General features: G+C 43.2%; 1 protein-coding gene across 7 annotated transcripts in view; it reads left to right on the top strand.

Annotated features, from left to right (window-relative positions):
- Positions 1–24,352, top strand: part of KCNMB1 (potassium calcium-activated channel subfamily M regulatory beta subunit 1) — a gene marked incomplete at its 3' end in the record, with an annotated part of 96,511 nt that overhangs the window by 3,270 nt on the left and 68,889 nt on the right. For 5 of the 7 annotated variants that reach the window (XM_084636960.1, XM_084636958.1, XM_084636959.1 and 2 more), the window contains 3 exons: positions 6,404–6,573; positions 8,931–9,126; positions 13,833–14,835. In XM_084636960.1, the coding sequence (XP_084493086.1) occupies positions 6,437–6,573; positions 8,931–9,126; positions 13,833–14,117 (618 nt within the window). In that variant the 5' untranslated portion in view covers positions 6,404–6,436. Of the gene's footprint in view, positions 1–6,403; positions 6,574–8,930; positions 9,127–13,832; positions 14,836–15,688; positions 15,787–20,463; positions 20,511–21,842; positions 21,953–24,352 lie in introns of those variants that run through there. The other 2 variants (XM_084636962.1, XM_084636963.1) reach the window with 2 other exon arrangements.

Genomic DNA, 24,352 nt, shown 5'->3' with positions numbered 1-24,352 from the left:
GTCAAGAAATCTGGTATTTCCTGTTCTGCCACTGGCTGCTGTAACGCTGCTCAAGCCCCTTAGCCTTCCCGTACCTCAGTTTACCACTGTGTAAATTAGCTATCTAGCTTCAAGAGATGCTGTGAGGCTTAAACAAACTGACAAATACTTTGGGATGATTAGATGAAAGGTGCAAGAGAAGTGCAAATTAATGGATGCAGCAGACATCCCAAGAGAGAGACAGAGCTACTGATTAACAGTTCTCATAATTGCATTATTTCTTTGGTTAATAGTCCCAGGGCAATAACTTCTTGTTTTACATATGATGAGGGGATTGGTCTCCTGCATTGTCTCACAGTGTAACTGGGATGGATACTTAACCACTGTAATTCTGCTAACAGGCACAAATGGCAACATTTTGGCTCTGGAAGTCATTTTCTATTGGCGGGGAGGAGGGAGGGCGCACCGGGTGCTTTAACTTTTTCCTGACTCATTGAAAAGGGATCTCTGTTAGGACCATATGGGTGAATTCCATGTGATTGATAGAGCTGGTTAAGAATTTTCCAACAAAAGGATTTTTTCAGTAGAAAATGCAAGAAAAATGTCACTTTTGCCAATTTTTTTGGCTTTCCATCAGAAAAATCAAATCAAAATATTTTGTGGCAGGTCAGTTTGACCTGAATTGAAACATTTCAGTTGTTGAACTGAACCAAAGCACTTTGTTTAGTGTTGGTTCATCATTAAGCTGTATCAGTAGTTTGTACAGCACTGCCTCCTGGGAGTTGCAGTTTGGGTTCCCCACATCCTCATTCTCTTCTCTGGGCCAGGTTCCGTGGCCAGACTACATCTCTCATGTTGCACCACAGTCTCCCTTCTGCCCAAGCCGCACGGTGCAGTTTATTGTCAAGCTGATTCAAAACAAAGTGTTTTATTTCATGTCTGAGTCAAAATTTTAGGGAACTTTTGTTCCATTAAAAAAACTGATGGTTCAACTTTGCCCCATTTCAGGATAAAAACAAATGTTGAAATGTTAGAATTTCCGAAAGGATGGAAATTCTGATTTTCACTGATCTCCATCGGCATCCTGCCATTGAAGTGTGTGTGCCTGGGCTATGGGTTTGTAGGACAAGGGAGCACAAGTCTGATAGCAGTCCCAAGGTCTGAATCCCATATGGCTGCATGTAGTGCCATCACCATACCACACCTCAGAAATCAGATATGGTTTGTGGGTCCAATTGTCAATTTAAGAAGAAGATGCTTTTTGATTAGGAACCTCAACAAATTGTACTTGAACTTCATTGAACTGATTCTCTTCAAAGCTGGTCTCTCTAGCAGAGCTCACAATGGGTCTAAATACCTTTTTAGGGTGGAATTTTATACTGAACTGAACAAATTTTCCATACTGCAACTAAATGCTATTACTCAATGAGGAACAATTATGTTTCCAAAGAGACCTTAGAACACCAATCATCTCTTTGTTCAATATTTGTAACCCTCCCCCACTTAAACCCCCACCCAGCAGTTCCACTAACCTCAGGGTGTACTGTGCTATCAACATAACAGCATCAATGAAATCACATGAGAGAATATAGTTGTTGTTAGTAACCATGCTAATACTAATGGCTGCTATAAAATTATTTTTCTAACAGCAGCAAAGTCTTAACTGTCCAAATATCTGGTCATTTGACTATCAAAATTAACCAGTCAAATGACAATACTGCCATGGTTGAATGATTGAAAGATAATTAAAATAGAAAGCCACATATTAATATCATCACATTCTTCTTCAGCTCCTCCTCTCAAAAGCTGATGGCATCTTTAAAGTTCCTTTCACCACAGCAATTGTCTTGGTTTTTATTCTTCTCCAGACAATGCTTCCTGCAGTGACATTTTGAAGTCCGGTGGATTCTGGGAGCGGGGGTGGGAGGCAGGCACCTATTTAAGGGTAACTCATCAAAGGATTGTGGCCAAAATGCTAGAAACAACAAAACAGTTCTGTGGTTTAGCCCTTCACTGTGGAATAATTCTTGCATTCCTGTTCACCAGTTCATTCCTAATCAGCCAAGTGCATGAGCACCTGTTCAGCCTTAGGCATTGACTTCACCTTGATGTTAAACCTCAATGGCACTTAAGCATGTGCTTTCCTGATTTGTTGAATGGGATAGATTTAAACATATGATTAAGTGCTTTGCTGAATCAGGGTCCCTCCACTTGCCAAAACTGAGCCTTAACCCTTCTTATACCCATCCATCACTGATGAACATGGTAAGTAGCTGCCTCTTTTAAACTCTGACTAGAAGATGTTTGCTCTAAGCTCACAGTTGACACCACCTAGGCAAACCCTTGAGCCTCCACAGAGACTCTGTGACATCAGCATGAGGCGGTATGGATTCAAGGATAATCCATGTGCAACAAACTGAAGAACTGGGGCTAGGTGGGTTTAATTCAGCCCGCTGGATTATTCCCCCACCCCACTTCTCTACTGTCTCTTACCCCAACAAATCTTATCAGTCTGCTGAAAATATGATTTCTGCAAGTGTGGTTTACACCCTATTTCCATTAAAAAAATTATACTGGTGATGCCCATTAATGGCGCATATGCATATAGATTATAAATATGTATGCCATTGATGGGCATCACCAGTATAATTTGGAAGTTCACAGTTGGGAGTGTGTGTACACACACACACACACGCACACACACACGAAAGAGCAGTATGGCTGCAGTTAACAGCTGGGAGTGTGTGTGTGTGTGTATATATATATATTCTTATTTGCTAAACATCAATCATGCTAAACTGGCAGAGAGAATATGGATGAATAGCAGTAATTTTCAGAACTCATTAATTTCAATTGCTGCAATTCCATAGAAATCATCATCAGTATTAGTGAGGTTATCATTTAGACTTCTATTTAACAAAGGGGGATAAGAACACTCCAAACCCCCAAATTCAGTCCATTGTACAGAAGAACTCTAATACTTTACCTAGATTAGCATTTTTCTTAACATTCCCCACTGTCACACTACCACCAGCAATAGCAATTAATTGAATGCCGGTGCTGACTAGGTAGAAATGTCTAAATCACTGTCCAATCCTAACCACAGCAGGTTTAGGGGAACACCGTTCCTGAGGTTTCACATTTTATTGCCAATTGTTCTTACAACCCTAGAATATATATCCATTCACACCCTCCATGACCAATGTTCCCTCTATTTTTTTCCATCCATGTGCGGAATCAATTTTATGTGCACTGAGGTAATGTGAGGATGTGTGCCACCAGTAGACATTTAAAAAAAAAAACCACTATATAATATATATTTTTAAAAAGTTACCCTAGGGATAATTACTCCAGGACAGGTTAGGCATTTTAGAACTCACTTCTCAAAGAATTAACTTTAAGTGTAAGAGAGAAATAAAAGTTATAAAATGCATAGACCAGTCAAAAACCTAAAATAACAGCACTTTGAAAGTAAAAAATTACAGAGAACATATGTACATTGCAGGAAGTACCAAGAAGTAATAACAACAACAATACGTGTGTGTGTGTGTGTGTCTCACACACACACACACACACAGTCAGAAACAGTGTGTATGCTGCCAGCTGGGGAAGTTTCTGAGAGAACATGTGCTATTAGAGAGAGAGAGAGATTGATTGTGTGTGCTGGCTGCTGGTGGAAGTCTCTAAGAGACCTTGCGCTGTCTCTTTAAGGTACTCACTCAGACCCTCTCCTGCTCAGAGTCCTGAGCCCTGTCCCCTCTCCCCTGCTCTGCAGAGATGGAGTACAGGCAGAGGTGAAAGTAATCCGGTATGCCCCGGTACAGCGTACCGGTAAGAGCCAGTGTGCCTTACCGGGACCGGCTTTCGCAGACTGCAATTTAAAGCCCTGGGGTAGTGGTGGCGGGGCTCTGGTGGGGATTTAAAGGGCCCTGGAGCTCCAGCCCCCACTACCATCCTGGTGCCCTTTAAATCTCTGCTGGAGCCCTGCTGCCCGAGCCCTGGGGTAGTGGCGGTGGGGCTCCAGAAGGGATTTAAAGGGATTTAAATCTCTGCCAGAGCCTCGAGCCCCAGGGTAGCGGTGGCAGCCAGGAGCCCCCAGGGCTCCTCACTGATTTAAAAGGTCCGGGGCTCTGCTGCAGTAGCAGCAGCTGGAGCCCTGGGCCCATTAAATCGTCCCCGAGCCCCAAGGCTCCCAGCCGCCTCTGCAGCTGGTAGCTCGGGGGTGATTTAAAAGGCCCCGGGCTCCCAGCCACCACTACCACAGCTGGAGCCCCAGGCCCTTTAAATCAAGATTTAAAGGGCCCGGGGATTTAAGGCCCTGCCTCTTCCAGGTTGAGGCCACTCCCCCTGCTCAGGACCAGTAAGTCCTCTAATTTACTTTCACCCGAGTATGGGGCAGAGGGAGGGGGACACCCGGACATCAGCATAACCCTCCCACCACTCTGCACAGCCAGCGGGAGGGTTCCAGGAGCAGCAGGGGCTCCAAGGCAGAGGGCAGGAGCAACATGGCTGCCAAGCAGCAGGGATAGGGGCAGCTGAACACATGCTGCTGGATGTGCACGGCTCTGCTAATCAAGTGTGTGGCACTTGAATCACTCCTGGGCAGACATCCAACTGCACAGCTTAGAGGGAACATAGTTCATGACCCTGTGTAGCGCTGAATTTGCCAAACTGGGTATTTCACACAGTATAATACATAAGAACGGCCATACTGGGTCAAACCAATGGTCCATCTAGCCAAATAACCTGTCTTCCGACAGTAGCCAATGTCAGGTACTTCAGAGGGAATGAACAGAACAAGTAATCAAGTGATCCATCCAATTCCATTCCCAGCTTCCAGCAAACTGAGACCAGGGACACTTCAGAGCATTGTTTTGCATTCCTGCCCATCCTGGCTAATAGCCATTGATGGACCTCTCCTCAATGAACTTATCCACTTTTTTTTAACCCTGTTACAGTCTTGGCCTTCACAACACCCTCTGGCAAAGAGTTCCACAGGTTGACTGCGCGTTGTGTGAAGAAATACTTCATTTTGTTTGTTTTAAACCTGCTGCTTATTAATTTCATTTGCTGACCCCTAGTTCTTGTGATATGAGAGGGAGTAAATAACACTTCCTTATTTGCTTTCTCCACACCCATCATGATTTTATAGACCTCAATAATATCCCCCCCATTAGTCATCTCTTTTCTAAGCTGAACAGTCCCAGTCTCATTACTCTCTTCATATGGAAGCTGTTCCATACCCCTAAACATTTTTGTTGCCATTTTCTGTCCCTTTTCCAATTCCAATATATCTTTCTTGAGATGGGATGACCAGATCTGCATGCAGTATTCAAGATGTGGGCATACCATGGATTTATATAGAAGCAATATGATATTTCCTGTCTTATTATCTATCCTTTTCTTAATAATTCCCAACATTGTTTGCTTTTTTGACTGCCGCTGCACATTGAGTGGATGTTTTCAGAGAACTATCCACAATGACTCCAAGATCTTTCTTGAGTGGCAACAGCTAATTTAGATCATATCATTTTGTATATATAGTTGGGATTGTGTTTTCCAATGTGCATTACTTTGCATTTATCAACAGTGAATTTCATCTGCCATTTTGTTGCCCAGTCACCCAGATTTGTGAGATCCCTTTGTAACTCTTCGCAGTCTGCCCAGGACTTAGCTATCTTGAGTACTTTTGTATCATCTGCAAATTTTTCCACCTCACAGTTTCCCCATTTTTTCAGATCATTTATGAATATGTTGAACAGCACTGGTCCCAATAGAGACCCCTGGGAGACACCACTATTTATCTCTCTCCTTTCTCAGAACTGATAATTTATTCCTACCCTTTGTTTCCTGTCTTTTAACCAATTACTGATCCATGAGAGAGCCTTCCCTCCTATTCCAGAACAGCTTACTTTGCATAAGAGCTTTTGGTGAGGGAACTCGTCAAAGGCTTTCTCAAAATCTAAGTACACTGTATCCACTGGATCATCCTTGTCCACATGCTTGTTGACCCCCACCCAAAGTATTCTAGTAGATTGTGAGGCATGATTTCCCTGTACAAAAACCATGTTGACTCTTCCCCAACAAACTGTGTTCATCTATGTGTCTGATAATTCTATACTTTACTCCAGTCTCAACCAATTTGCCTGGTACTGAAGTTAGGCTTAGTAGCTTGTAATTGCCGGGATCACCTCCAGAGCCTTTTATAAAAAAAATTGGAGTCAGTATTTTCTTTTACTGGACTTACTTGACTGCCTTCTAAATTTTAATGTGAGTGAGGAGCTGTAATGGATCAGATTCCCCTAAATCCCTCACGATTTGCAATATCTTGAATCAAAGCCTCTTAAGAGTTTATATTAAATCTAATACTAAATCTGATGATGATTCTGGTTGCATTTTCCCCTGTTTTTATGTTTCACTCCAGAACAAGAAATTTCAGAATCCATAACACTAAATCATGTTGGGGAAAAAATTGGTGACTGCACAGAAGCGAGGGGAGACCAGGGCACTGTGCCTGGGACTAGGAATGGTTGCATGCTCAGTGATGATGTACTTTTTTGTTGGGATCACAATTATGCCATCCTACGTGAACAGGTAACTGCAGTTATTCTTTTGTTATAACCATCAGCCTGTGTTTTTCTGTTGTTATCATGGTTATTATTTTTGTGGAGCCCAAAAGTGCCTTAGGTGCTTCACAGAACAAATCAAAGGATACTGCCATAAAGAGCTTACAAGCTGATTTTAGATAGCATGAAGTGGGGAGGGAAGCTGTTAATCATGAATAGTTAATAGAGTTATGGGGAAGCATCTGACACAGGAAGACATCCCTTCAGGATTAGAATCACAGCAGATCCAGAAATGCATTCTAATTTTCTGTGAAAGTTTCAGAAAAAAGGGAAAAACTTTTATTTTGGTCAATGTTTCTCACAGAATTTTTCAGGTTTTCACTGAGAACATTTTGGCTTTCGGTTTTGAAAAACATTTTTCAGTTTAGCAAAAAACACTGCAAATCTTCAACAACAATAGTTTATGTTTAAAAGCCATATTCCCTTTAAAAAAAAGTTTTGATGAATATATTCAAACCAGCCCTAGCAAGAATGTATGACCTCTGGCAAATAAGCCAGGTCCATAGTCCTAAACTTTAACTCTTTAACCACTGGAAGCATTTTGTAATGAACTAGTGTAACCCACTCATCAGAGCTAATTACAGGTTCTCTTCTCCCCCAACCCCCACATACCATGGGAAAATGCCCAATCAGTCTGCAAAGGACACAAGTTGGTTGCAGTCCCTGCTAGGGTCTAGAGGTCCACAGTTCAATTTCTAATTTGATATCATACCAGTAAGCGTGCATATTTTTGTTTTCTTTATGGACAGATTTTTCTGTGTAAATAGATTTATATCTATGGATACACATACACACAAGTCCTCTGTTGCTAGGATCCTGTTTTAGCACCCAAGGTAGGGGGCTTGGGGCTTCTGGATCAGGCTGATAAAGTTTTATCCTTGCTGTCACCATGAAGATCTGAGTGGCCACGGTGTGGAGCATAACTATAGCCATGAAGTTCCTAGCTTGCCACAGCTGTTAACAACATTCAGTGATATGCTTAGGAAAAAAAAACTGCTGAAAGCCTCGTGCAAAGATCCTATGTATTCAATCATGCAAATGACCCTCTTAATAAAGACAAAGAAGTGAAAACCTGCAGTAAATATAGGATTTGAGAGTTACCAAACATTAGTTAAAAGGTTTTTTATTTTTCTGAAGCATCCAAAGCAGGGGTAGGCAAACTCACATCCAGCCCTTCAGATGTTTTAATTTGGTCCTTGAGCTCCTGCCTGGGATTAGGATCCAGGGCTTGCCCTGCTCTGCACATGCTGTGGTTCTGCGTGGCTCCCGGAAGTGGCAGCATGTCCCCCTTCCAGCTCCTACGCATAGGGGCAGCCAGGGGACTCCACACGCTGCCCACCCCCAAGTGACCATTGGCCAGGAAGCACAGCCAATGGGAGCTGCAGGGGTGGCACCTGCGGATGGGGCAGAGTGTGGAGCCGCCTGGCCATGCCTCTGCATAGGAGCCGGGTGGGAGACATGCCGCTGCTTCCGGGAGCTGCTTGAGGTAAGCACCACCCAGAACCTGCACCCCTGCCCCAACCCCCTGCCCTAGCCCTGATCCCCCTCCTGCTCTCTGAGCCCCTTGGTCCCAGCCCAAAGCACCCTCCTGTACCCGCAACCCCAGCATCCCCAGCTGGAGCCCTCACACCCCCCAACACACCCCAACTCCCAGCCCTTGTCCGGAGCCCTTTCCCACACCCTGAACTCCTCATTTCTGGCCCCACCACAGAGCCTTCACCCCCTCCTGCACCCCTACCCCAAATTTTGTGAGCATTCCTGGCCTGCCATACAATTCCCATACCCCAATGTGGCCCTCGGGCCAAAAAGTTTGCCCACCCCTGATCTAAAGCTCTAATATGCTAAACTGTATTTCAGAACATATACGTACAAGGTCAAATTTTCATTCAGGTCTCTGCAAGTGCAGAGAAAAAAAAAAAACACGTGCATCCACATTTAAAATATTTACCAACCAGTATTAGAATTCACACAAACAAACCCTAGTTTTTCTGTTGTTCTTTTGGGGGTGCCAACTTCCAACACATCCAAGCATGGGAGATAAAATCTGCCTCTAAATCCATCCAATGAATGGCTAATGGGTGAGTAAAAATCCATATCTTCTGTGCACTGCCTCTAATCCTAACCCACCCTATCTGTCTGTTTGGGTTTGGCTCAGAGCCCTTGCATACACACTCTATCCACACCCCCAGCCCACCATACTGCTGATGGCTTAATGACACACGAAACACCACTATGGTGGAAAAGTTGTCAACAGTGCTTGGACAGAATCATGCTGTGAAAAAGCTGTCAACAAAGCATTTAAAAGCAGTATGATTTGTTTTATAGTGTTTGGACCAAAGAAACTACGTGCAAACTGCTCAAAACCAACATCAAGGACAAAGTCCAGTGCTCGTTCAACAATGGTGAAGGCGATGAAAACATTTTCCAGTATCCTTGTCTAGAGGTGTTGGTTGATTTGAACTTCTCAGGACAAGAGGTTATGCTCTATCATACCGAAGAAACACAAGAAAGAAATCCCAAGGTATTGGGATTTAAATGTATTCATCAGAATCACTGTTGATATTTGTCACGTGTGGTTCAGCAGGTTATTTTTATAACCAAGCAAAGCACTAGTGAATTAACTGAAAATAGAGCACAGACTTGTTAGTCTTTCTTCATGCCAATGCTTCTGCTTAGACCAAGGCAAATGTTGAAAAATTCAGAGTGAGGACAAATTTGGCATGTATTATAAATGCAATATCAGACATATTTAAGGTAATATTTGAGAAGCAATTACATCAACCAAAAATAACTATTAAACATTTATAAGCATAAAATATACATAAATCTCTGCACGCTGAAGCACAATTTAGAGGAATAGATCAACATGTGTGGTTCGCCCAAGCGTTTGTTGAATAACCCTGGGGTAGGTTGAGGTTAAATGTGGCCCTGATTAAAAACAGAGCCCTAAAGTTCACTCCCATTTGGGGAATACAGGAAATAAGATGGGAAGTAGAAGGGGGGAAAGGTGGAGGTTTGGGAACATGAAACACCAGTGGGTTTGGTACACCTCAGGTGGGAGTCAATAAACTGGGAATGTGGGCACCCAATCCAGCAGCTGGGTTTGTTCTTGGTGTAATCTGCAACTGTTTCTACCCACTGTTGCAACAGAAACTTGAGCTTGGAAATACCCTTGAATAGATGGGAGTGTTACTGAAACAAAACCTTGGCAGAGGTTGCACCGTGTATAATGGTGGAGCTCCATTCCAGGAAGGGCTGTGGGAACCTTGACAGCTGGGAATTCAGCTTCACTTCAAGGGAGTGTCCAAAGTCTTGAATAACTTGGCAGGTCTAACCTGGGATGGCAGTCTGGAAACAAACATGTCCTCATGTCATTTCCAATACCTCCACTTGTGCGCCTGTCTGGCATCAACTGTCTTGTAGCGTTTTTAAAATGGCAAGGTCTGGTCCCCCAGCCTGCCACTGGAAGTGAAGCAACCATTTCAGAACATCCAACAAGATGTGGGTTGAATGTGGTTCCTAAACACGGGGAAGATTTCAGTGACTACTTTTTTCACAAAAACAAGCTCTCGACTCTCATGGGGTGGGTGTAAACCAAAATGTTCAGATCCAAGCACCCTTGAACTTTAGGATGTTCACAACCCAAACCAGAATATAGGCCTGAATTCTACAATTTGTCCCCATCTTTATAGCAAGTTGAACCAAACCTCTAGAATTACACCTTTTTCAGTGAAGGGGAGGGAAACATTTTCAACCCTAGAAACAGCAAAATATCACCCTGCAGCGAGTTCCTGAACATTCACTGAAATATTTCTTGCATGTGAAGTGAAAATTCATGGTTTCACTCAGCAAGCTATCTTTAAGAGGGAATAAATAAGGGAAAAAATAAGATAGGAAGCAAAAAATGTGAGCGTTTGAGAATGCCTGTGTCCGGTTGTATGATATGTGAATGAGCTGCCAGTTTCATGGAAAGACTGACATTTCATACATTGCAGAATGGTTTAAAGTGAGATGTGGGCAGAAAGTGTAGGATTGCTGTAGATATGTCTTCAGTCCATTATGCTGTCCTGTACTTGCTTTTGACTAAGAAACATAGATTAGAGTGTTGTGAGTAGAGAGAGTTTTGAATGCTAAAAGCACAGAATTACTAGACTGCACGTAAGAAAAACAGTAAGGATTAGTTTAGGAGATTTTTATTTCCTTGGTACATCATCAAAATAAGAGAAGGACCCAAACCAAAATGCCAGGTGCCCTTGACCCTTACAAGACTTCAGAAAATTCCATATCTGACTTTAGCAGCTTGGGTCAATCATCACTTCAAAGTCCACTTCAAGACTGAAGAATATATATTAAACATTATGAAGCACGATGGGATTTAAACGTGCAGATAGTTTGGAGCATTTGGAAATGCGGAGGGTCAATCTTCAAAGGCTGTTGCAAGCTTTGCAAATACAAGGTCTATATTCCTCTATAGTTCAAACATATGGCAATTCTAAGATCTGTAGAAAAGCTACATGTAGTATCTCATTGTACAGAATTGCTACTTGCAGGCAAAATTACAGGGGCTATGCACACAAGTAATAGCAAGAAGAAAAAAATGTGTTTAAATGTAGAGGCTTGGTCAACACTTCTTTGGAAATGTAGTGAGTTTAGCTTTTAAATTAAAATGGTTTTCACAGATTTGAGGTGGATTTAAGATCTCAAGATTAAAAATTAAGTAAACATACAAAACCTTTAGCTTTGGGGGGAAAATTTCTCTGCCCCTGTGAAACTCCAACTATAGGGAATCTCAGACATTTAGGGACAGTACACTGAATACTCTCCTTTCCATAAGGCAGTCTGTGAGAGCAAGTTCAAGGACAGTGGTTGACTCTTAGGGTCCAATATTCAGCATAGTGCGTGATACTCATCCCTCTGTAGGAGGCCAGAACAAGTCCTTATGCACCAGAGAAACCCCAGTTAAGCCCTATTATGAGACTTACATGGACCTTTAATGGTACATAGACTTTAAGGTGAATCTCTGCATCGGGGTTAGTTTCAGCCTGTCTACATGAACTTGGAATTCCTCTTCAGGCCTTGCTCTATCAGAGGGAAGTCCTGAAACATCTAGGAATACATTTGCAGTGAGATAAATATTATTGTTTTATGGGGCCAATTTTATTTTTGCACATAGAGGGTTTTCTTTCAGGTCGTAGTCACTGTTGCCTTGGGAAAAAATCTCATTTTGTTTACATTACATTTGTTTAGGTTATTGGTTTTGGGATAAAGCTTCTGCATTTCGACAGCTGAAATTTTAAAATTACTTCCAGGTCAGGCTAAACTGATCCACAAACACTGTCTACTCAAGAGGTGAAAAAAGATGCCAGAAATGGAAAATAGTCGTACTGCAAGTACCTCAAAATGGCTTGTGGGTTAATGCTCTGAAATAAATAGCATTTCCAGTAATTTAATGTCAGTCAGCATTCCAAACTCATAGCTGGGATTTGGGGAAAGGGCTTTTATTTTAGCCAACCCACTTTAATGGGTGCTAATGAATGGTGCAATAAACATTGTGAATCTGAACAGAAGTATAATTTCTTTGATAAATTAAATCTGTCGGCACAGTTTTTGCCAAACTGTCTTCTAAGAGCAATGAATGGATTTTATACCTCTTTAAATGGACTCCCAATTACATTTGAAAGCCCCCTGCTTGTCCATGAGGAAGGTATGACTGGATAGCTGATCTCTGCTTTCTCCCTTTGTCCATTAAGTTAGGCAGTTACAGAGACAAAGAATGGCTCTCGGCAGACAGCTGTATTAAGAATCCAACAACACCTTTCCTCTGAGAGGCAGTGTGAGCCCAATGGATAGGAACATGGATAGACGCTCAGAAGAATGGGGCTCTGTTACCTGCTCTGCCACTGAACTCCTGTATTACAATGAGAAAGCAAATGCACCTGACTTCATTTCCCATCTCAGCTCTTTTCTGTCTCACCTAGTTAGATGGCAAGCTCTGCAGTACAGGGACTATCCTTTACTGGGTGTGTGTGATTTAGTACCTATCATAATGGGGTACTAATCACAGCTAGAGCCTATAGGTACTACATTAATACAAATAAAATAACATTGATCACTATCTATTTCTTGCACTAGAAAGCTACAAAATTGTTTCATAGTGTAACCAATTAAAATACTTTCTCCCCCAGTGAAAAAGTAGGTCATCGTCTTTCACTAATTATAGAGAGAGGCGCACACTGAAGTAACTCACATACTGGCTAGGTACTCTTGGATAATTGGAATTTAGCCTACTCCAGCACCCCAAGATAGGTGCTCCATGGCAGCAGTGGTAGACTAACTCATGACTGCGAAAGCCCTATCAGCAGTGACGTACCTTTGTTCCACTGTCTCTGCTCCCTTCCAGCCAAGCCCATTTAGGAATTTCTGTACTAATGTATTGGTCCTGTGGCAGTGCCAGAAGCCTCAGTCAGGGATCAAGGGCCACAGAGCTAGGTGCTGTCCACTCACAGAAAAAGTACAGCCCTTGTCTCTGTTTAAAATCTAAGACCCTGAGCTTTGTAAAAAATTATGCACGGGCTTCACTCCAAGAGCAGGAGCTGTCCCGTTGGCTCTCACAACACTTTTTCATAGATTCATAGCGCTTGAGGCCAGAATAGACCATTAGATCAGATCATTAGGCTGACCTCCACAGGCCACTAAAGTTCACCCAGATACCCCTCAGTTTGAACTCACTGTCTTTAGTTAGATGAAAGCATTCCAGTCATCAGGATACTGAACTATTTGTGTGCCATAGACAGAGAACAGGAGGGACTAAGGTGTTCCCAATGTCTGATGCCCCTGCAATGGTAGAGAATTGATTAGGTGAGATATGTCCAGATGATCCTACCAGGCAACCCACATCCCATGCTTCAGAATAAAGCAAAAAAAGGTTCCTGCCAATCTGACCTTGGGGGAAAATTCCATCCCAACTCCAAATTGCTATTCACATGCATCAAGTTACATGTGTGCGTAACCCTTTGCAAGATTGGGGGCTCAGTGTACGACAGGAGACAACAACAGATAGGTAGGGGATGGACAAGGTAACGGCAAGACAATATTTAGAGATACTCTCAGATGTGCACATAACCTTTTGTTTGAACTAGTAAAGTGATGTTTAAGAAAGGTCTCACATCACTGCACATCCTGCAGTAGAACAATTGCTCTAACAAGTATCTTGATTTCTCATTTTAGTGCTCCTATATTCCACAAAACTTGAAGAACGACAAAGAAGTTAAAACGCTAATAGAAAGCGCCGCAGAAAATTTCCGAAAGCATCAGACTTTCCCTTGTTATTATGACCCAGAACAAAGACAGACAAGTGTCATTTTAATAAGGCTATATCCTCCAAAGGGCCTTTTCTTCGCTTTCCTCTGGCCTTCCCTTATGTTGACTGGTGGAGTTCTGATTATCATCATGGTGAAAGTCAGTCAATATATTTCTGTACTTTCTGCTTGGCAATACAAAACAAACATATAATGTTCCACAACAAAACAAGATGAAGTTCCTTTTCCCCCACACTCTGCCTTCTCAGTCTGTACTTTGTAATTCTTAAAATGTACCAGGTTCAGTGGTCAGAGTTCTAGAGAAGAGATATGTTGTCTGAGTTTATATACCATATATTACCATGGGACTTCTCTGATGCCTACACTGATGGCCTGTTCCCTGAAAATGACCGTTGCTCTCCATTCAGTTTCCAATTCACTGCAGTATACAATGTGAATCCAAAGTACTCCATGTGTATTGTGTTTGACTAGCACTCTTGACATGGATAGCACAGGTAGGGTTGCCAACTTTTTAATTGCACAAAACTGAAGACCCTTGCCCCGTTTCTTCCACAAGGCTCCGCCTCTGCCCCTTCTCTGAGGCCCCACCCCCCACTCACTCCAGTCCCCTCCCTCTGTCACTCGTTCTCTCCCACCCTCACTTACATTGGCTGGGGCAGTGGTTGGAGTGCGGGAGGGAGTAATGGCTCCAGCTGTGGATGCAGGCTCTGAGCAGAAATAAGGGGTTCAGGGTGCAGGAGGGGGCTCAGGGCTGGAGCAGTGTAGGCTCCAGCTGGTGGTGTTTGCTCTGGGGTGGAGCAAGGGGTGAGGTTGGGAGTGTGCTCAGGGCTGGGGAAGAGGGTTGTAGTGCAGGAGAGGATGCAGGATGTGAGCTCTGGGATGGGGCTCAGAGCTAGGATAGGGGTGCGGAAGGGAGTTAGTGTGTGTGTGGGGGGGTTCTGATCTGGGGCAGGGGGCTGGAGTATGAGGTCTGGGCGGGGGCTCAGGGCTGGGGTGCATGCTCTGGGAGGGAGTTAGGGTGCAGGAGAGAGTTCTGACATAGGGCAGGGGGTTCAGGGTGCGGGCTCCAGCTAGGCAGTGCTTACCTCAGGCGGCTCCCAGTCTGCAATGCAGCAGGGGTAAGGCAGGCTCCCTGCCTGCCCTGGCTCCGCACTGCTCCCAGAAGTGGCTGGCCCCTAGGTGGAGGCGCAGCCAGGTGGCTCTGTGTGGTGCATGCTGCCCGCACCTGCAGGCTCCGCCCCCACAGCTCCCATTGGCCATGGTTCCCTGCCAATGGGAGCTGTGGAGGTGGCGCTGCAGGGTGGGGATAGCACACGGAGCTTCCCTGACCACCTCTGCACCTAGGGGCCAGACTTTCCAGCCACTTCCGGGGAGCTCTGCGGAGCCAGCGCAGGCAGGGAGCCTGCCTTAGTCCCGTTCCGCTGTGCACTGGACTTTTAAATGGCCCAGTCAACGGTGCTAACCAGAGCAGCCAGGGTCCCTTTTTGACCAGTCATTCTGGTTGAAAACTGGATGCCTGGCAACCCTAAGCTCGGGTCCTTTCATCATGTGTTCTGTGAACAGATGTGTCAGCTTCAAAAGAAAAAAAAAATCAGAACTAAGCTGCAGGTTTTAAGACCACCAAGCACCAATGGAAAAAATAACCCCACTCTCACTGAAATGTAAAGTTCCTTACTGTTTACTGTACACGATGCATGCTGAAATAATAAAAAACCCCTCCACACATTATAGCCTGTTCAATGTCTTTTCTGAATTTCTTGGTAGATCAGTGACAAGAGCACACTGTCAGGAAGCAATCAGAGACCACATACAAGCCTTTACTCTCTAGACCACTGCTTCAAAACCAGACCAGCTGAATACAAGTTAGTACCATCAGCTCTTTATTCATGTTTATACCATGAGTTCGGCATCTGAGTTCAAGTCCTTGTGGACAAGTGTTCACAAAAGACACCTTTGCAATTAGCACCCTTGCTGGCATCCTCAGTAGGGGAAGTCAAGATGAAATCCCCATGGAGAATGCATTTGTTTCTTATTTTTAATGGGATGGTCCCTCCAGGTCAGGGAGATGTGGAAGATCTTTGTATTGAATTCATTTTCCAGATGTTCTCCTCACCACAATTAAATTAACATGAACCAAAACATTTGTAAAGTATGACAGCATTTCTCAAACTGGGGTCCGCAGGCCATGCTGATCAACTCCTCCCCCTCCCTCCCACCCAGCCACCCACCCAGTGCCTCCTGCACGCTAGTAGGGAATACACAGTGGTGAGCTGGAGCCGGTTCACACGAACCAGTTGTTAAATTTTGAAGCCGGTTTAGAACCGGTTGTTAAAGGGGTGGGCAAACTGTGTCCTTTTCATCCCACCTGAGCTCTCGGCTGGGGAAGCTCCCCTGAGAATTTTTACTCACCCAGCGGGCCTTCAGCGTCACTTCGGCAGCACGTCCTTCACTCGCTCCGGGCCTTCGGCGGCAGGTCCTTCAGTGCCACTGAAGACTCGGAGCGACTGAAGGACGTGCCACCGAAGATCCGGAGCGACTGGAACCGGTTCTTCAGCTTCTGGCAGCTCATCTCTGGGAAAACATATGAGACGCTTAATATGTTCACCTCAAAAACAACTTGAGTTGGCTCTACTGTTCACCCTGAATCACTGAACAACTGTTGAGAGTTAGAGATCAGTTTTGGCCAGGCATTTGGGGATATTCATTTCATGATCACAATTATGCTTCTTTAATCTGTTTTAGACAAACAACAAGAACTGTCACATGAGAAATTCTCTCTTCCTTCATTACACCCCTCTATGCACACACAGCAAGGTCCCAATAGAGGTGCTGTAACTGAAATTAGAAAGTACAAAAGATGCAAGAAAACATATATAGCATCCATATCCTCACAGAGTTAGCCCAACTTTGTGGAACCTTTTCCTCTGTGCTCATCTGGAGATTAGGGTGGATGTTTGGGTTGGTTCTGATTCCATCTGAACCAGCTTACTCATCCATTCCTACTCACTATAAAATTACTAACATGTACGAGTGGTGAGCTTTCTCCAATTTCAGCCTCTCATTCATTTTCAGAGTGGGCTTTTGCTTTTTAGGGTGTGGTATTTCAGATCAGATTTAAAAAACAGAAACCTGACATTCTGCCATAGAAAAACAAATTGGTGTATGGCATCACAGAAGTCTGTTTTTATTTTTAAATAATTCTGGCAAAAGTGAAATGCATGGGTTATTTTTCAAAGCTTGTATTTAATTGGAAAAAGCTTGCAATGAAAACTGAAAGCGTTTAAGACATTGACAAGTTACATTATAGCTTCTGTAAGCATCTTTCTATCCTCTGCACAGCTATGATGCTGTAGCTTCTTACTCTCCGGTGAATCACAACAGCCATCTCTATGCCTCCTGCTGCAACAGCACTAGGGCTATTTGGCCTCTTACATTAGTGGCTTATTACTGCAAAGTCCACACTCACTTTAATAAAAACAGAGCTACATTTCACAGATTTTGTAGAATCCTTCCTTAAAAAAATCATTAATTACAAGGTCAGAAGGGCCCAGTGTGATTATCTAGTCTGATCTTCTGTGGTTGTGGAAGCTCTTTCACTGGAGGTTTACAAAAGGAGGTTGGATAGCCATCTGCCTTGGATTGGTTAGACACAACAAATCCTGCATCTTGGGAGAGGGTTAGACAAGATGACCCTTGCTGTCCCTTCTAACCCTATGATTCTATGCACAGGCCATAGAACTCCCCTGAATTAATTCCTCTTTGAACTGCAGCATATCTTTTAGGAAAACATCCAATCTTGATTTGAAAATTGCCAGTGATGGAGAATCCACCACAATCCTTTGTAAATTGTTCCAATCACCTTCACTATCACAGCACACAACAATGAGAGAGAGTTCAATAGCTGACACAGGACAGTGCAAAACAGTGGAGGGAGGGAACACTTTGACCAACAGAACATGTAGTCTGTAGTTTTCCATATAGAGAAGATAGGACCTCTCTGTTTGAAGGTTTTCTGCAAAAGACAGCCCCACAGAATTCATCCCTAGAATGATTCGTTTAGCAATCAGTGTGCTAGTCCTGATAGAGCCAGCAGTGAATACGACACTGTGCATTGATATTTTCCATGTGCTGCTTGCTTACAAGGGCACCTCTCCTCACTGACTCTTAATGACTAGTGAATAATTCACAGTTCAGCTGGGAAAATGAATTCAAAGAGGGAAGTGCCAACTGGAAATCCAAGATGCTGCAAGTGCCGAGAAAAGCTGCTTAGCAAAACAGCAGGAGCATAATGGCAACAACCTGAACCAATCGCATAATACATATTGATTCAGATTCATTGTTAAAAGAAAATCCCAAATGAGCTTGATTAATGCTGTGGAGAATAAGACGGGCATCTATTATTCATATGAATATCATGTGTTGACACCTGTGATATTGCTGTCCCTGACTGCATGGAGTTAAATCAAAGGAAACCATTAGGGAGAACAAGCAGGAAACAAAACTAAGAGAAACAACATACCTCTAAGAGAAAATCCCAAGAACAATGGAGGACATTAACCAAGAAAATGTCTACTTACCTGGCTCCAGCCAGGTCAACACATTTATTTTCCTAAAGCCAGAGTTTTGGGTCAAAGGGATTCTAAACTGCTAAAAACCCTGCGTAGAGGGGAAGGAAGTAAAGAAGAGTAGGGGTGAGGCTGCCAGAGACACTGATTGATAAAAACTGCCCAGTCTATTTCTCCCAGTCCAGAAGTAGTGATCCTGGACTGAGCGGAACCTACCAAAGACTTGCCAAGAAAGGATAAGGTTTAGCTAAGATCCTGGTGCATAGGCCTTTGTTGTTTTAACCCTTTTCTCAGCTTGTAATGTTCCTTTGGGGAAATAAACAGTAAGTTTGTTTAAACTTTTTGAGTCATATTAAATCAACCACTGGTCATAGATTCCTAAAGAGAAGTTCTCCGGCATGTACCACAGACAGTTGGGCCTGTCATGGTTACACAGTCGGAAAATGGGAGGGCTGCAGCCCAGAGATCCAGTCCAAAAGGGTCTGGATCACAGGGTTCTACCCCTGAGAGGAGGAGGAAGCTACGCTGTCACCTGAGAGGTGCACTTGAGAAGGAGTCTAAAGCACAGCTCATCCTGTAAACATGACAAATGCTTTTTGGATACAGCAGATTTAGTACTCTGCTCCACTTTAACTCAGTATACCATGCTGCAATATAGGAAAAGCAACAGTGCTGCCTTCTTTGTGGGAATCTTGGAGATACTCAGCTAGTAGGAAGCCAGCTATGAAGGGACCAGCACACTGCCAGTGGCTGCCTCTGACCACAGACTTAAAAATCTTACCAGTAGGTGTTATCTAACTACCAGCTACTAAAAGCAGCCAGTCTGGAGGAGACTTCAGTTACCTGGAGATTACGCATAGCACAAGGCTAATTTGCATGATGACACAGTATCTTTACTCTCTTTTTGAAAACTGATGATTTCAGGATTGTGGTGGGGTGGGGTTAGTAGTAAGGGAAAAGTAGAAATTGCTGGGACCAATCTAGGGTTCTAGTCCATTTAATATCCAAATACTAAGGTCCCACAAGACAATCTATATTATACGGAGTGCTGGGCACTCGGGATAATAGATGTAAAATCCTCAGGTTTGTTTCAGTTGCTGTTCTGAGGGAGGAAAGAAAGAAAGAGTTTCCAGCAGCTGCCATCATGTTTTCTGATAAAGGGGATGGACAGAAAATACCACATATGGTATTAAAGGATGGGAATATGGTGGGTAGGTAATAGTACGCTGGAGTGAGACAGAGTAGCCACAGAATTGACACAGGGGAATGCAGATTGATCTATAAGGGAGATGTGAGGGAGGCAGCTGTTCTCAGGTAGCAACCCAAGATGAAGGCCACAGAGGAAGATACCCAGAAGCTGAGGACCAGGGTACAAGATGGACATCCAAGGACCTTCAGGGCTCACTGCAGTGTAAATCTGTCTCCCACATGCGCTCTCCCACAAGCAGTTATAAACAGAGATGAACTGTAAGAATGTGAGGCCTTTGAGTTGCTTGGGTTGCTGGCAGTGGGTTGTCTTGCATTGTGTGGCTGTAGTTAAGTTACGCTTGACGGTCACTTTTGTTGTATTGAAGTCATGTTAGGGGCAGTTACAGCATACAAAGGTGTCCTTTTTAGGCTTTTTAAAAACAAACATAAACAAAAACAAAAGGGTTCACAAGGGAAAAAGGCAGTGAACACAAGATTTAAGTGGTGACTGCAGTTTATTTCCCTGAAGAGGAACAGTCAAGAAAAACACAGACTAAGGGGGAAAAAACACATCATTTCCTATTATGCTCTACATAAAGATTCCTCAATAAAGAAAATTTAAGTTTAATCTGAGACAATGGATTGAAAGTCAAGTGATTGACAAATTGCTCTTTCCCACATTCCTAAGAAAAAGTCTTACATATTCTTGAATAAATACAAATAACCAGACTCCCTAAATGACAACAGAAGGTACTGTACCACTTTTCAAATGTTTGTTTCTTCCAGTGAAAATGTCTTGAGACAACTGTCAAAGAAACCACGCTACTGTATGGGTAAGGATATTCATTATGCTGTCAAACAAAGACCAGAAATACAGCTCTTTCTGTTTCTCATTGTTTATCTACATCTCTCTGGAGAAATATCATTTACCAGGTTTAAAAAAATAAATCCTTCAACAGGAGTGACAACATACTGGCACGTTCAAGAATCTTGGCCACAAAAGTAAAGAAACAAGAATACTTTTAATCCAAATTACTTTCCTCCATGGCTGTATGTGTGATATTGAATATTAAAGACCACACTTTCAAGCATTCACCATCCACAGTCTAGGCCAGATTTTCAGAAGGGCTCAGCATGTTGAGAGCTATACTATTTTGAAACCTGTTGCCAACTGTGGGGAGTAAGGACTTGAAGACGTGGCCTGGAAGCATCTCAATTTTAGCAAACAAATGAAATACAAGATAAGCACAATAACAAATTGTGCTTATCTTGTATTTGGGGGGGAGGGATAGCTCAGTGGTTTGAGCATTGGCCTGCTAAACCCAGAGTTGAGTTCAATCCTTGAGGGGGCCATTTAGGGATCTGGGACAAAAATTGGGGACTGGTCCTGCTTTGAGCAGGGGGTTGGACTAGATGATCTCCTGAGGTCCCTTCCAACCTTGATATTCTATGATTCTATGATGAAATCCTTAAAAAAATTACCTTTGCTTGTAAATGTTCAGGTCTTTTATATATGAATCATATCACAAGTAATTTTAAAACACAGGCTGCGATTGAATAATCAGAACTACTAAATGCAATCAGATTTATGAGAGTTGTGTGGCAGCTCTGAATGTGTGGCTTAGTCTTTAAAAAATAATTTCATACAAGTACTTTAGAAGCCCAATGAGACTGCACAAGGCACCAAAGGAATGTCCCAGAAGCAGTTGCAAGATAAATGTTTGGAAAGAAACAGATGTTGGATGAGTACATTGTTTCATTGCTGTTTTGCTAAAGCATCCCATTGTTAAAATTTATTCTTCTGTTGGAACGATCTCTGTATATGTAGGTCAAATATCAACCTGGCTCTTTTGCAAAAATCTTGCTTTAAATTTGAAATCCATTTTTGATATCACTGGTACCTGTGTAAACATCACAGGGTCAAGAGGCCTGCCAGTCTTGGAAGATTGATGTAGGGATATGACTAATATCCTCTCTAGTCACTGGTTCAAATATGCCTAGTTCAGCAGTTACTATCTACTAGCTGCATGAAGTGAATCAGTGGCCTCAGTCCCATTCCTAGTGGACAGTTGCTCCTTGACAATTAGCATGTATGATGGCAATCTTAGCAAAAAAGCCCAATGACTGAACAGGCACAGAGGCTGAATTCCCCTCTTACCCCATAGGTGGCATCTCTGACATGGCTGAAGTATATTGGTGGGACAGGGTTAAGAATCTATGCTATTGCAGGCTGTCTGCAGAGAAAGAGAAGATCTCAGCGCTCAGCAGTGCTTAAGAAGGCTTGTAGCACTATATAAAGATGTCATGCTTTTTTTCCTAAATAAACATACTGGCTTGATGGATACACAGAGTGAGCATGCATTGAACAAATTACGGGTCTTTCCTGGAGCTGCAACCCAGCAATTAACCTCTCTCACTTTTGCCTTTTATATAATTTTGAAATATTTTGCTGCCTGGTATCCAGAGCTGCCCTCCTAACCCACCACATACACTACAGGCAAATCCTCTCTCCTTCCCCTGGGCCTGGGGTTTCCAATCCTCCTGGATTGTCCTGGAGTCTCCAGGAATTAAAATATTAATCTTTAATTAAAGATTATGTCATGTGATGAAACCTCCCAGACTACATCCAACAAAACTTGGCAACCTACCTGGTCCTGATGTGAACCACAAAGGTAGCAAAACCAGTACACTTCTGCAGAAGTTGCAGGTGCCATATATGCAAAGCAAAGATCTTCAGAGGTTCCAGTGTGTCTTGGGCAGCCATGCTCAAAATGTAGGGCAGAGATGAACCAGGATAACAAAGAGGATCCACTGGCCACTGTGATAGCAGTTGCACAAAGTCTAGGAATGAAGATCCTTCCCCCAGCCTCTGCATCACTCCACCCCACTGTGCCAGACCTGATTCCTTGGGCTTGGCATAGGGGAGAGGATTTAGCTTTATAGCTATTTTTTTTAATATTATGCAGATGTATCTTTACCTGACAGATTGTAACAATTCCATTGAAACAACAATGAGAAAATCTGGACGAAGGGCACCATTAAAAATACAGAGCGCTGATCCAAAAACATGTTCAAAGGCCTTTTTAAAACAGGTGTAATACAAAAACTGTCAAGATTATCACTAATTAAGAGATACCAGATGGGCCAAGTACACTGTACAAACTATTGGCCACCAAAGGGTAATTTTGCAGAATGAAGTTGTTTGCGAGTTATACCCATAGAAGCACCTAAATAGTCTATCAACAGAACTTATTTTAATGCTACAAAGGGAGAATCAGCCAGGGTTTATTTTGTTCTTTTTCCTTGTTGCTGTTGTGTATGCTTCTAGGCTGTGAACTTGTTTATAAAGTTACAGCACAGAACAATTATGAGGCCGTTAGAAATTACTCAGCATTGAGGCATACAATGGAAAGGCTGTCAGAATCTGAACTATAGTAGTGGATATAAAGCTATAATATACCCTAGCCCTATTACACACTCTCCTCTAACTTTCTAGGTTTCTGCCCTGTGAATTTCTCCCCTTCTCCTCTCTTGCAATTCCTTCCCTGGCAAACATGGTGCCTTAACCATTTTTCTCGTGAATCATCATCTGCTGATAACTGCTGCAGTTCGAACCTCCAGTCTGTCTTCAACCCCACTTAAAGCTTATTATGATACATTTTTGTAGACTGTTTCACCTGCATGAAATATAAATGCCAGTTGAATATCAAAGAGCAGCTGAAGAAAGTGATGAAGATATGCCTGAGCATCTGTCATTTCTTGCAGGCCAAAGAGGGACAGTGGATGCCAGTTTAATGAAATTAAATGTGTGTTCTTTCAAAATAAAAGTAGCAAAATAAACCAAAGATAATTAGTTAATAAAGCTGAGTCACAGAATCCCAGCATAGGAAACACAAAGCGAACGTTGACAGAAATAGATTAAGGGAGCCAGGCTGTCTACAAAGGCAGAGGAAAGGTCAGAAGGATTTTCAGTTCAAATCTCAGATGATCCATCCTCCCACTGTAACCTCAGTTCAGGCACTTGACCTCCTGGCAAGTCAGACTTCCCAGCTGAAAAACTGAGTAAAGGGGGAGAACCTGAGCAGAGCTTTCAGGAACAAGTAATTGATGAAGTGGGCTCTGCCTTTGTCTTCACCTCCCAGGAACAGTGGAATGCACAATGCAAAGCAAAATACACTCCAGCCCGAGCAAAGGGCTGGCTGGCATTATCCTTTGTGAGACAACATGGCCCAGTGGACAAGGCACTGTATAGGACTCAATCCCTAACCTGCTGGGTGGCCTTGGGCAAATAACTTCCCCTCTCTGTCTCTGTTCCCTCTCCCACCTTTCACGTGTCTTGTCTATTTAGATTTCATGCTCGCCAGGGCAGGGACTGTCCTGCACTAGGAGTTTGTACAGTACCTAGCACAGTTGGTCTTGATTTTGGTTAAGAGGCCTCTAGATGCTACTGTAATTTCACATTTATATGACACCTTTCCACCACAAAGTGCTTCACAAACTATACACCCAGTACTGCAAGGTGCTGAGCACCTCCAGGATGGGGCTGAACTTCTGTTGTCATCAATGTGTACCAAAGGTCCGAAGAAGTAAATAGGATAGGACCCTCTGTATAGTACTTTCAGAAATGTTGGGATGGAGACTGGTGGCCAGGGTATCATGGTGGGGAAAAAAGGGG

The sequence above is a fragment of the Lepidochelys olivacea genome, assembly GCF_965140295.1.
Source record: "Lepidochelys olivacea isolate rLepOli2 genome assembly, chromosome: 8".
NCBI classification, from domain to species: domain Eukaryota; kingdom Metazoa; phylum Chordata; order Testudines; family Cheloniidae; genus Lepidochelys; species Lepidochelys olivacea.
The sequence above is the reverse complement of the archived record's forward strand: the minus strand, read 5'-3'. Positions and strand labels throughout refer to the sequence as shown.